This window comes from Ranitomeya imitator, chromosome 4, assembly GCF_032444005.1.
Source record: "Ranitomeya imitator isolate aRanImi1 chromosome 4, aRanImi1.pri, whole genome shotgun sequence".
NCBI lineage: Eukaryota > Metazoa > Chordata > Amphibia > Anura > Dendrobatidae > Ranitomeya > Ranitomeya imitator.
The window spans coordinates 37,008,403-37,022,671 of record NC_091285.1 but is presented as its reverse complement, the minus strand read 5'-3'; the positions used below and the strand labels follow the sequence as shown (position 1 = coordinate 37,022,671).

The window sequence follows — 14,269 nt, the reverse complement described above, 5'->3', positions numbered from 1 at the left end:
ATGTTATGTTTTACCTTTGACTACTGCTACTGGGTATGTTTCATAATGTACATACTTATTACTGCTGCTTTGTATAAGAGGATGTTCATTGTTTATCATACTGATAGCGTAGTACCCTGTTTGGCCCACTAGATGGGGATATAGTGATGCTCAGAGGGTAAATAGTTAATGTAGGAGGGTCTAGCTGTGGTTAAGCCTAGGAGCATCGGGCATTTTTGTCAGTCGGACCAGTAACTTATTAAGGCAAGAACCCAGCCGTTCAGGGCCTGAGGGCCACAGATGGCAGCACAGATTACAGCAGCGCAGATTAAAACAGTGCATATGGTAGCGAGACAGCAAACAGCAGTACAGCAACACAAGTCGCTCATCATGTGGCAGATTGCTACGTGGACAGGTGCCCTTTTGCCTGGTACGAAGCGGACAGTAGAGTATCTGAGTGTGGTGAAGCTAGACAGAGATGACTCTGTGATGCTGGTCGGGACGGGACGACTCGGGTACATGTTGAAGGAGGACAGGGAAAGCACAGGAAAAGTGACTGAGGCAAACTGTGTGTTACCCAAAGTGCATGTTGTAATTGATTTGAACGGGCTGAGAACAGACAACAGTGAAGTTTCTTGTTTAAAGTTGGAAATGGACTGTGTCTCTGTTTGTGAATTAGTGTCCAGAGGAAGCCCTGATGAAGTGGAGCATGAAGCAACAGGGAAGCTGACAGAGAACTGTGAAGTGCATGTGATGGGAGACCAGGGCGCGTTGGAGCCGTTTACCTCAGCCACGACTATGGACCTGGCGCTCCCTCACATATGGAAGTGAAGGCCATATCTCAGGAATTAAAGAAAGACAGGAACAAAATAATAACAATAGAAATACATAGAGCCGCACGTTCCGGTCCGAGTGCCAGCGACAGTGCCGGGTATTGATGTGAGAGACTCACGCGAGTTTCTCGCATTGGACTAGCAAGTGTGACCCCGGCCTACCTGTCATACTTGCATTGAGAGCTCGTGACTTCCAGACAGTAATAAGCAGCGGTCACAAGATGGCGCTGAAAAAAGGGTGAAGACGGGGGCAGATAAATATAAGACAGGGGGGGAGGAACCGTAAATTAGTAGCACCACAGCAGCTCTTAAAAAAAAAACTGAATTACTGCTTTAATTGCGTGGATTTGGGCTTAAAAATATTTTTTTCCAATTGGGTTTCATTAAAAAATTGGCAACGATTGGCTTTACAGATCTTTAGTTCCATGCACATTCAGCTTTAATGTGATATGTGGTCATAAATCAGCTGAGAGGAGCTCAGAAAAACCACCGCAGCTTGCTGATGGTTTTTCAGTTAACCCATTCTGCAGCCAGCATCAAACAGTGCAACACAGAGGCTGCAGAAAGTAAAGTTTTTAGCGAAGCACAGTGTCAAAAAAATATTTTTAGCCCCAAAAAACATACATTTAAGCGGAAAGAAAAATCGCCTCGTTCAACAGGCACAACACATGCAGGGAAGGCCTGTTTGTTGGGAGCAGAGACTCGAACATATTATCTGAGCACGTCAAAGTCTTTCGGTTAGCACCCGAGCATGCTCAGATAACACCTAATCCCAGCACGTTCCCTTTTCACTAGTGATTAATAATCACCCAAACATGCTGCATGAAACCTGAACTTATTTCCTTCAATTTATCAATATTTCTTACTTGTTACATTTTATGATAATACAGCTATTACATCCGATCACTACCGAATTGAATTAACACAGCGGTAAATGATTGGAGATTGTGCAATATTTGGAAGCAGGAAACTACAACTAATGTGATTTTTCTGTTGCTATCTTCAGCTGTGGAAAGCAAAATATCAGCTGAGTGAATCCTGTTACATTATGCCTAGGTTTATCTTCTCGCTGAGTTTAACTCGAGCATTAAATCGTAGACACCTATAACAACAGGAGGTTAGGCAAGTGGGAGAAGATACATTACACAGCTCTGTACTAGCAAAAGATTTGTATATATATATATATATATATATATATATATATATATATATATATATATATACATATACATATACGGTACATATACACAATGGCATCTAAAAGTTTGAACACTCCTGGTCAAGATCAATGTTATTGTGAACAGTTAAGCAAGTTGAAGATGTAATGATAGCTAAAATTCCTAAGCTAAAGATGAAACGTTTCCTTTGCATTTTAGGCCAAAATGTATATATGAGTTTTTGTTTTACATTTTAAAAATTGTAAAAAGGAAAATGAGTGAAGCAAAAGTTGGGCACCCTTGGAGATTTGGGTGCTCAGATAACTTTGTCCAAGGTTTCAGACCTTAATTATCCTCTTAGGGTTGTGGCTCATTTGTTATCATCATTAGGAAAGGCCAGCCGATGCAAATTTCCCAACTTTAAAAAACCCAGCCTCCTCTAACCTTGTGCCAAAAAACAGCAGCCATGGGTTCTTCTAAGCAGCTGCCTAGCACTCACTTCACAAAATGAAAATGGTGGGAGACCACAAAGAAGGAGAAGGCTATGAGAAGAGAGCAAAGTGTTTCCCTTTCCTCAGTTCCAAATTTAATTAAGAAATGGCAGGCAACAGGGACAGTGGAGGTCAAGATAAGGTCTGGAAGACGAAACAACATTTCAGTGTGAGCTGCTTGTAGAGGCAAATCAGAACCCTAGCTTAAATACAAAAGATCTTCAGAAAGATTTGGCAGATTTTGGAGTTTTGGTACATTGTCCTATTGTTTAGAGACACCTGCACAAGTATGGCCTTCATGGAAGAGTCATCAGAAGAAAACCTCTCCTGCATCCTCATCGTAAAATTCAGGGTCTGACGTATGTAAAATAACATTTAAACAAGCCTGATGCATTTTGGAAACAAGTCATGTGGACCAATGAGGTTAAAATAGAACTCTCTGGCCACAATGATTAAGGGTATGAGTGGAGTATAAAGTGCACAGAATTTCACTAAAAGAACATCTCAACATCCAATAAGCTTCGGGGTGAATCCATCATGCTTTATGTTTGTGCTGCAGTCAATGGCAATGAGAACATTTCAAGGGTATAGGGAAGAATGGATTTAATGAAATTTTTAATGAAATTTCAACAAATTTTTGTTGCAAACATAACACAATCTGTAAAAAAGCTCAAGTTGAAAAGAGGATGGTTTCTACAAATGGATAATGATCCTAAACACATGTCAAAATCCACAATAGACGACCTCAAAAGGCGCACGCTGAAGGATTTACAATGGCCCTCACTGTCCCCTGATCAGAAGGTCATTGAAACTCTGTGGCTAGACCTCAAAATAGCAGAGCATGCAAGAGAACCCAGGAATCTCACAGAACTGGAAGAATTCTCCAAGGAAGTATGGATGAAAATCCCTCAAAAAAGAATTGAAAGATTCTTTTCTGGCTACAAAAAGTGTTTACAAGCTGTCATACTTTTAAAAGAGGGTGCTACTAGGTACTAACCATATAAATAGGAGAAAAACTGGAGTAACCAATAAATAAGTAAGAAAGTACAAAATGTATTTCAAAAAATCAAACAAAAACACATATAATAAAATTGTCAATCAGGACAAGGACACAGAAGTACATACAGTAGTGAGGTGCACATGGGAGTTCAGAGGTAGTACATCTATCTGATTTACATTTGAATGCTTGTCCATGTGCTAGGTAAGTAGAGCCAAAAATAAGGCACAATAAATAAAGCCCAAATATTATATAACAATGCGAGGATCCACAGAAGCAGCGGGAGCTCTATAGCAAGGTTTAAAGCCAAAAATAAGGCAAAAAAAAAAAAAGTCAGGGTAAATCAACATAGATCATGCCCAGCTGGAGATCCAAAGAGTAAAGGGACTGTATCATAAATTAAGGGCAAAACTTACCAGGCCCAGTGCACAACACTACTCAGATGGTAATGAGCCCCAAATGATTGCGGGTGACCCCGATGTACGTTTCGTGTCTATACCAGACACTTCCTCAGGGGGTGTGATGTAAGTGTGAATAGAAGGACCTTATATTGCCATGACAATGGGTCACAAGGTGTATCACATGGTTGTGATCACCCTATGAGAAGCGGCGCTGTCGGTGCGTGTGCAGTGCGTCCCCGCAGGTCCTAGCATCCAGACAGAGCATCAGGCATCACTGCGCATGCTGCGCCGGTGCTTCTGTGGATCCCCGCATTGTTTTACAATACTTGGGCTTTATTTATTGTACCTTATTTTTGGCTCTACTTACCTAGAACATGGACAAGCATTCAAATGTAAATCAGATAGATGTACTACCTCTGAACTCCCATGTGCACCTCACTACTGTATGTACTTCCGTGTCCTTGTCCTGATTGACAATTTTATTATATGTGTTTTTCTTTGATTTTTTTAAATAAATTTTGTACTTTCTTACTTATTTATTGGTTACTCCAGTTTTTCTCCTATTTATATAGTTACTTTACGGAGTTAATAAAATATTGTGAATGTGGGTTGATACTACTTAGTATCCCCACTTTTGGCATATTAAATATGCAATGGGGTTTTTTTCTTCTGTGTCTAGGTACTAACCATGCAGGATGGGCAAACTTTTTTTGGAGCTGTAAAGTTAATGAAGGACAAAAAATATTCTGTTTTAATTAAAAACCTTGCTATATTTATATATATACTGTATATATATATATAGCAAGGTTTTTAATCAAAATAGAATATTTTTTGTCCTTTATCAACTTTATACTATATATGTAGTACTATATATATATATATATAAATATATATATATATATAGCAAGGTTTTTAATCAAAACATACACACATACACACACATTCAGCTTTATATATATTATATATATATATGCCTACAACCTGCAGTAACCACCGATTGACCGAACCGCTGCACGGCCAGCTCTACCCTACCTATTGTATCCTCGCCCATTCCTTGTAGATTGTGAGCCCCCGCGGGCAGGGTCCTCTCTCCTCCTGTACCAGTTGTGACTAGGGTTGAGCGAAACAGGTCGAGATTTTTCAAAAGTCGCCGACTTTTGGCAAGGTCGGGTTTCATGAAACCCGACCGGACCCCAGTGTGGGGTCGGCCATGAAGTCGGCGATCTTTTGAATCTGGAATCGGAATTCCGATACCGATTCCCGATATGTTTAAGATATCGGGAATTGGTATCGGAATTCAGATTAAAGTGTAAAATAAAGAATTAAAATAAAAAATATCGCAATACTTACCCTCTAACGCGCCCTGGTACTAACCGGCAGCCTTCCTCCTTCGAATCCGCGCTTCTAGGACCTTGCCGTGACGTCGCGGTGACGTCGCGGCTTGTGATTGGTCGCGCCGCCGCCCATGTGACCGCTCGCGCGACCAATCAGAAGCCGTGACGTCACCGAAGGTCCTTCAAGCGCTGATTCTTAGGAAGGAAGGCTGTCGGAAGGAAGCAGGGCGCTTCCGAGGGTGAGTATATTCCTATTAGGTATATACTCACCCTCGGAAGCGCCCTGCTTCCTTCCGACAGCCTTCCTTCCTAAGAATCAGCGCTTGAAAGACCTTCGGTGACGTCACGGCTTCTGATTGGTCGCGCGAGCGGTCACATGGGCGGCCGCGCGACCAATCACAAGCCGCGACGTCACGGCAAGGTCCTAGAAGCGCGGATTCGAAGGAGGAAGGCTGCCGGTTAGTACCAGGGCGCGTCAGAGGGTAAGTATTGCGATATTTTTTATTTTAATTCTTTATTTTACACTTTAATATGGATCGCAGGGCCTGAAGGAGAGTTTCCTCTCCTTCAGACCCTGGGAACCATGGAAACCCAATGCACTGCATTGGGTTTCGAGTTTCGTCCGACCCCGACCCCGACTTTTTTATAGGATCGGCCGATTTCACTCGACCCGACTTTTGAAAAAGTCAGGTTTCGTGAAACCCGACCTGATCCTATAAAAGTAAAGGTCGCTCATCCCTAGTTGTGACTTGTATTGTTCAAGATTATTGTACTTGTTTTATTATGTATACTCCTCCTCACATGTAAAGCACCATGGAATAAATGGCGCTATAATAATAAATAATAATAATAATAATTATATATCTATATATATATAATCTAAAAAAAGAGAAAAAAACCAACCAGCACTCCCAATGTGAACACATGCAAGCTGCAAGCTGCATCATATAGATATAAAGAAACACAGCAGCACATGTATATGAATCTAGGCCATGTGAAAACACAGAAAAATATTCGATATGAATCATACTACTCAAAAATATTTTTTCATAAAAATTTTTTTTTTTTTTTTTAAATTTTTCATAAAACTTACAGTTATAGATAAAATGAAGATTCTTAGCGCATAAATTGGCCAATTCATGTGTGCCCATCAACCACGGCAAGGTGATCTCCCTCTGATGGGTCCTAACTCTACTGTACATGCCACTCTTGGGCCACCAGCCTACAACTTAGGACAAACATGTCACTCTGGGCTAAACCTACAATTTATGGGCAAGTAGAGATGATTACCGCCACCTGCAAGGTCAATGGGAGGAGTGCAAGATCAGTCTGGATGCAGCCACATCCATACACTAAAAAAAGAGAAAAAAACCAACCAGCACTCCCAATGTGAACACATGCAAGCTGCAAGCTGCATCATATAGATATAAAGAAACACAGCAGCACATGTATATGAATCTAGGCCATGTGAAAACACAGAAAAATATTCGATATGAATCATACTACTCAAAAATATTTTTTCATAAAAATTTTTTTTTTTTTTTTTAATTTTTCATAAAACTTACAGTTATAGATAAAATGAAGATTCTTAGCGCATAAATTGGCCAATTCATCTCTACTTGCCCATAAATTGTAGGTTTAGCCCAGAGTGACATGTTTGTCCTAAGTTGCGCTAAGAATCTTCATTTTATCTATAACTGTAAGTTTTATGAAAAAAAAATTTTTTAAAAACATTTTTTATGAAAAAATATTTTTGAGTAGTATGATTCATATCGAATATTTTTCTGTGTTTTCACATGGCCTAGATTCATATACATGTGCTGCTGTGTTTCTTTATATCTATATGATGCAGCTTGCAGCTTGCATGTGTTCACATTGGGAGTGCTGGTTGGTTTTTTTCTCTTTTTTTAGTGTATGGATGTGGCTGCATCCAGACTGATCTTGCACTCCTCCCATTGACCTTGCAGGTGGCGGTAATCATCTCTACTTGCCCATAAATTGTAGGTTTAGCCCAGAGTGACATGTTTGTCCTAAGTTGTAGGCTGGTGGCCCAAGAGTGGCATGTACAGTAGAGTTAGGACCCATCAGAGGGAGATCACCTTGCCGTGGTTGATGGGCACACATGAATTGGCCAATTTATGCGCTAAGAATCTTCATTTTATCTATAACTGTAAGTTTTATGAAAAAAAAAAAAAAAATTTTTATGAAAAAATATTTTTGAGTAGTATGATTCATATCGAATATTTTTCTGTGTTTTCACATGGCCTAGATTCATATACATGTGCTGCTGTGTTTCTTTATATCTATATATATAATCTATATATATAATTGTCTAAGGGTTTTTCCGTCTGTCTGTCTGTCTGTCTGTCTGTCTGTCTGTCTGTCTGTCTGTCTGTCCTGGAAATCCTGCGTCTCTGATTGGTCGAGGCCGCCAGGCCTCGACCAATCAGCGACGAGCACAGCGACGATGATGTCATAAAGGACGTAGATATCCCGCGTTTGATTGGTCGAGGCCGCCAGGCCTCGACCAATCAGCAACGGGCACAACGACGATGATGTCATAATGGTTGCCATGGCGACGATGATGTCATAAAGGTCGCACAACAGACAACCATACACAAATATGCACAAATCATCATTGGCCATATACTACGGGGACATGTATATTCTAGAATACCCGATGCGTTAGAATCGGGCCACAATCTAGTATATATATATATATATTATATAAAGCTGAATGTGTGTGTGTGTGTATGTGTGTGTGTGTGTATGTCCGGGATTGGCATCTGCACCGTCGCAGCTACAGCCACAGCCACAAAATTGTGCACAGTCACACGTCCGGACCCCGAGAGAGTCCTAGGCTATGTCGTGAGGCGAAATCTTAACCCCGCGCTTTCCAATTCACCAAACAATTTTGCCCCTATCTACATAATGGGGAAAAAGTCAAAGGAAAAGTGTTGGAGGCAAATTGACAGCTGCCAGATGTGAACAAGGGGGACTTAAAGAATGAGAGCGATGGCGCCAAAGAGTATATACCGTACAGTTGCTAAGGTGGGGCCCCGACATGGGATACTCACCACACACCGGGATATGAACACACACACAAAAGGCGCCACACACTACCATGTGCTTGAACACATATCACCCTTAGCACACATACACCAACCTCGCCACATAAAAGTCGAAACACAAAGTTCACCGCTCAAAACTCACCACACGCAAAACTCGCCACATGCAAAACTAGGCTCACGCAAAACTCGCCACACGTGCAAAACTCACCTCATGGAAAACTCGCCACACGCAAAACTTGCACATGCGGAAAAATTGCCACATGCACAAAAGTTGCAACACATGCAAAAGTTGCCTAACACAAAACTTGCACATACTCAAAATGCGCCACATAAAACTTGCCACGTGCAAAACTTGCCATGCGCAAAAAACTTGCTGCACACAACTTGCTACACTAACCTGTCACATGCAACTCGACACACAAAAAGTTGCTACACGCATGTCGCCACACAAAACTCATCTCACAAAAGTCGCTACATGCATGTCGCCACACGCAACTCAACACACACAACTTGACACATGAAACTCGCCCTCAAACACACACAAGTCTGGTATTATCCTTCAAAAATAAAAATCTGATTAATAAGCAGACAAACTTCAAGCGCAACAACTGTACCATATAGGAAATACGGCAGCTGTCAGTCACATGACCTGTCTATTATGCGTATGTGTGAGCTAATATATACTGCCAGGGGGGAGGGCTTCCTGTTGGCTGGGGATTTATCAGGCTGCCAATTTAGCTTACAAATATTGAGGTAAAAATACTGACCAAATAACGTGTGAACAAGGTCTAATACAGGAGGAGATGACACACACATATATACTATATACAGGGGAGATGACACACAGGTATATACTATATACAGGAGGAGATGACATACAGGTACATATTGTATACAGGAGGAGATGACACACAGGTATATACTATATACAGGAGCAGATGACACACAGATATATACTATATACAGGAGGAGATGACATACAGGTATATACTATATACAGGGGAGATGACACACAAGTATATACTATATAGAGGAGGAGATGACAGACACATATATACTATATACAAGGGAGATGACACACAGGTATATACTATATACAAGAGGAGATGACATACAGGTACATATTATATACAGGGGAGATGACACACAGGTATATACTATATACAGGAGCAGATGACACACAGGTATATACTATATACAGGAGGAGATGGCATACAGGTATATACTATATACAGGGGAGATGACACACAGGTATATACTATATACAGGAGGAGATGACTTACAGGTATATACAATATACAGGAGGAGATGACATACAGGTATATACTATATACAGGATGAGATGACATACAGGTACATACTATATACAGGAATAGATGACACACAGGTATATACTATATACAGGAGCAGATGACACACAGGTATATACTATATACAGGAGGAGATGACTTACAGGTATATACTATATACAGGAGGAGATGACTGACAGGTATATACTATATACAGGAGGAGATGACATACAGGTATATACTATATATAGGAGGAGATGGCATATGGGTATATACTATATAAAGGAGGAGATGGCACACGTATATACTATACACAGGAGGAGATGACACACAGGTATATACTATATACAGGAGGAGATGACATACAGGTATATACTATATAAAAGAGGAGATGACACATAGGTATATAGAGGAGGAGATGACATACAGCAGATATATACTATATACAGAGGAGATGACATACAGGTATATACTATATGCAGGAGAAAACATACAGGTATATACTATATATAGGAGATGACACATAGGTATATACAATATACAGGAGGAGATGACATACAGCAGGTATATACTATTTACAGGGGAGATGACATACAGGTATATACTATATACGGGGAGATGATATACAGGTATATACTATATACAGGAGATTACATACAGGTGTATACTATATATAAGGGAGATGACAAACATGTATATACTGAGGGGAAAATGAGATGTGTGAGGTTAAAATGAAAAGGTGTGAGTGCAAAATGAGAGGAGTGGGGAAAATAGTGGAGTGATCGGAAAATGACAGATGTGAGGTCGAAATGACAAGTGTCGGGGGGAATGAGAGGAGTGAGGGGGAAAATAAGAGGAGTGAGGGGGAAAATGAAAGATGTGAGGGTGGAAAATGATAGGCATGATGGGAAAATAAGAGAAGTGAGGTGCTATAACTAACCACAGATATTTACTATGCCCAGACAACACCGGGCTCTTCAGCTAGTATATATAAAATCTTCAGAATAAACCTTATATTGGAGCTCATTGTGTTATTTTTTGTCAGTTTATCCATTTATACTGCAAGGTATCTGTTAGAATAAGTGACGATACTTCAACAGACTAAAGGATTGGATTTATTACCATCTAATGGAGGGTTGGTATGATCGAAGACATGTCAGTCATATTTCAAATCATCCACAGACCAGTCTACAAGACTACTGATGTCACAAGGCTTCCATAAAGAGTTAAAAGACAGTTTTAATTCTGCTACATCTGCAGGCGATGAATCATTAATTGAAATAAAACACTAGGGATGAAACAGAGACTTATAGATCTCATGTATCAATAAACTCATTGCCACCTGCACTAAGGTCTCCCCCTTCTGAGTTCCTCCTGTTGACATGATTGTGATATTCCCAGCAGCTGGCATACCGCTATGCTCATCTTCTATCGTGAAGTCATGTCTCATCTAGTTAATTGTTAGCTGTTGTTGAGTCTGATAGTGCCCTTCTTAGTAGTGGTTACCTTTTTTTGAAAATTGATATTTAATGAAACTATTTACGCCCCAAATTTCATTGAAAACTATTTTCTAAAGGGATGATTTCTAAAATAGATAGTATGCCGAGTATATGATGGTACTAAAGATCTGGTCAAGAGCAAGGGGTGTTCCGCCCAAAGAAGTAGCCTGAATTCATAATATTTTATGTTATTGAAGATTTGGTGTAGATGAAGGGATGGTCTTCTTAAAGAAGTAGAAAGTATTCTTAGAATATAATGGTACTGAAGATATGGTCTAGATTAAGGGATGGTCCTGTTAAAGAAATAGCAAGTATACAAAATTGATGAAATTGTTAAAGGTCAAAGTGTGGTCCTCTCAAATAAATAGAAAGTATTCTATATAAGTAATGATAATGAAGATCTAGTCTAGATAAAGTGGGGAGAATTGGTCATCCCAAAAAATAGCCAGTATGCAGAAAATATGATGGTATGGAAGATCTGGTCTACAGTATTAAAGGGGTCTTCCTCTTAAAGAAATAGCCCATCTACAAAATATATCATGGTATTGAACATCTGCTTTAGATAAAGGGATGTTCTTATAGAAATAAAAAAGTATTCATAATATAGTATGGTACTGATGATCTGGTATAGAACAAGGGATTGTCCTCTCAAAGAAGTAGCTAGTATTCCTAAAATTTGATGGTAATGAAGATCTGGTTTAGATCAAGGTAAGGTTCTCTCAAACATATAGTAAGTACTAAAGATCTGGTCTAAGTCAATAAGTGTTCCTCTCAAATAGTAAGTATTTAAAATATATAATAATGAAGACCTTGACTAGATAAAAAGGGGATAGGTGGTCATTTCAGAGAAAAAGACAGTATGCAGAATATATGATGATATGGAAGATCTGGTCTATAGTATGAAAAGGGGTGTTCTTCTCAAACAAATAGCCCATGTACAAAATATATGATGGTACAGAACATCTGGTGTAGATCAAGGGATGGTATTCTCAAAGAAGTAGCTAGTATTCACAATGGATGATGGTACTGAAGATCTAGTTTAGATCAAGGGATGGTTCTCTAAAAAAAAATCTAGTATATAAAATATATGATGGTCCTGAAGATCTGTTCTAGATAAAGACATCTTTTCCTCAAAGACGTAAAGAGCATTCATATTATATTATGGTAACGAAGATCTTATCTAGATACAGAGGAGATAGGTGGTCACCTCAAAGAAATATTAAGTACACAGAATATATGAAGGTATCATACAATTATTAGGTTCTGTAGAAGGACGTAGATCTGGGTACTTATTATGATGGTACTTATTATGATGGAATATAGGCTGAACTGGATGGACAAATGTCTTTTTTCGGCCTTACTAACTATGTTACTATGTTACTATATGTTACTATGTATGGTACAGTAGCAAAAGGGGTGCTCTGCTCAATGAAGTAGCCTATGTGCAAAATATATGGTGGTACTGAAGATTTGGTGGTCTTCTCGAAAAGGTGATCTTTTTGAGATGTTTCACTGTACACAGTGTACATTTTTTTTAATAAGTTATGAGACAAGAAGATCCTATGGCTACAGTTGTATATAACCTCAAAATCACACATAAGTATTATGTTGTCAAAGACATCAAACTTACTTTAATGCCCATCAGGCAGTAAAGGACACTGATGACTCCCATTGGCAGCACAAAGAAGAGCAGAGATGTGACTTGGATGATACAGTTGTATATCCACATGGGTTGGATCACAGTACAAGTGGCAGAGTCAGGGATAAGACTTCCATTGGGAAAGTTCTGCAGTTCGATGCCATGAGTACTGGTATTTGGAATGGAAAAAAGAATGGAGAAGATCCAAAGTGTGATGAGTATCCTAAGCGCTCTTCTTCGGGTGCTCTTCAGTTTGGCTTGGAAGGGATGCATAATGGCTACGTATCTCTCCACACTGACTGTGGTCACACTAAGAATAGAGGCGAAGCACACAGTTTCAAAAAGAACTGTCTTAAAATAACAACCCCAGGGACCAAAAAGGAAAGGGTAGTTGCTCCACATCTCATAGACTTCAAGTGGCATCCCAATAAGTAGGACCAGGAGGTCAGAAACTGCCAGACTGAACAGGTAATAGTTTGTAGGAGTCCTCATATTATGATGCTTTAAGATCACCAGACACACCAGCATGTTACCACTGACCCCCACCAAGAAGATAACGGCATAAACTAGAGTCATGGGCAACGATAAGCGACTTCGCTTTGGCCCACAAAGATGTGCTAAATATTCTTCAGTGCTATTTAGATACCTCAGAAAAGAGTTGTCCGAAGATAAAGTAGAACCTAGCCACGAGGAATTGATGTTCTGCAGGTCATCCATGACTATAGCTTGATAAAGTCAGAAGGACACAAATGATTTTGTCGTGGCGAGTCCAAAAATGGTTGACTTTGTCTATAATAATAATAAAGAAATATATAGAAAACTGGGAATGGGTGATCAATGGTTAAAACAGAACATAAGTAACGGCATGCAGATGGGGTGACATAAAATACACAAACAAGACACAAATGAGAATACAATACATATGGAAGAGGTCAAAAATAGATAAAGAACTCAACAGATTAAGTCTGGATGGAACTTGAGTGAACTAATAGTCAATGCAATAATCTAAAAATGGAGAAATAATGCAAATTAATTCATAAAAAAATAACACAAATGACAGAAAATCTTCTTTCCAGGCACTTTTCATATGAAGACTTGAGTTTCCCCGGATAGGAAAATGCTTCCTAACTCTCAGTTTGTGCAGCTGTGATAGTGTACACCAGTTGCCTGTGTTTTCAGGCGAATTTCTCCTCCCCTGAATGATGCTGATTGGGTGCCTGGGATTATTCAATATTCTCACAATGACTTGAAGCAGGATTTAGCACGGATGTATCTAAGACGGGGAGTCTGCATATTGCAGGTGGTTTGCTGCAATTCATCACCAAGTTCCATTGATTACAGTTTAACAATAGTGTCAAAGAAAGGGTTAATATCGGCTCACATGCATTGTGCGGGCAATGCTGGCTGCAAAAAAACGACAAAGCTAATTTATCTTCTCATTTTTTGAAAAAAAAAAAAAAAAATGTCTGTAATCTTTATTCGGGGAAATGAGCCATAAACATGAATCAATATTGTAGCCGTGGGACTTAAAGATATTGATATTCATTTTGTAAATTAACTGGATCCTTTATAAAATGGA

General features: G+C 39.4%; 1 protein-coding gene across 1 annotated transcript in view; it reads right to left on the bottom strand.

Moving 5' to 3' along the window:
• NMUR2 (neuromedin U receptor 2) overlaps window positions 1-13,838 on the bottom strand; it is a 32,903-nt gene extending 19,065 nt beyond the window's left edge. The window contains exon 1 of the mRNA XM_069763532.1: window positions 12,682-13,838. Within this exon, the coding sequence (XP_069619633.1) occupies window positions 12,682-13,407 (726 nt within the window). The 5' untranslated portion in view covers window positions 13,408-13,838. The remainder of the gene's footprint in view (window positions 1-12,681) is intronic.
• Window positions 13,839-14,269: the final 431 nt, after the last annotated feature.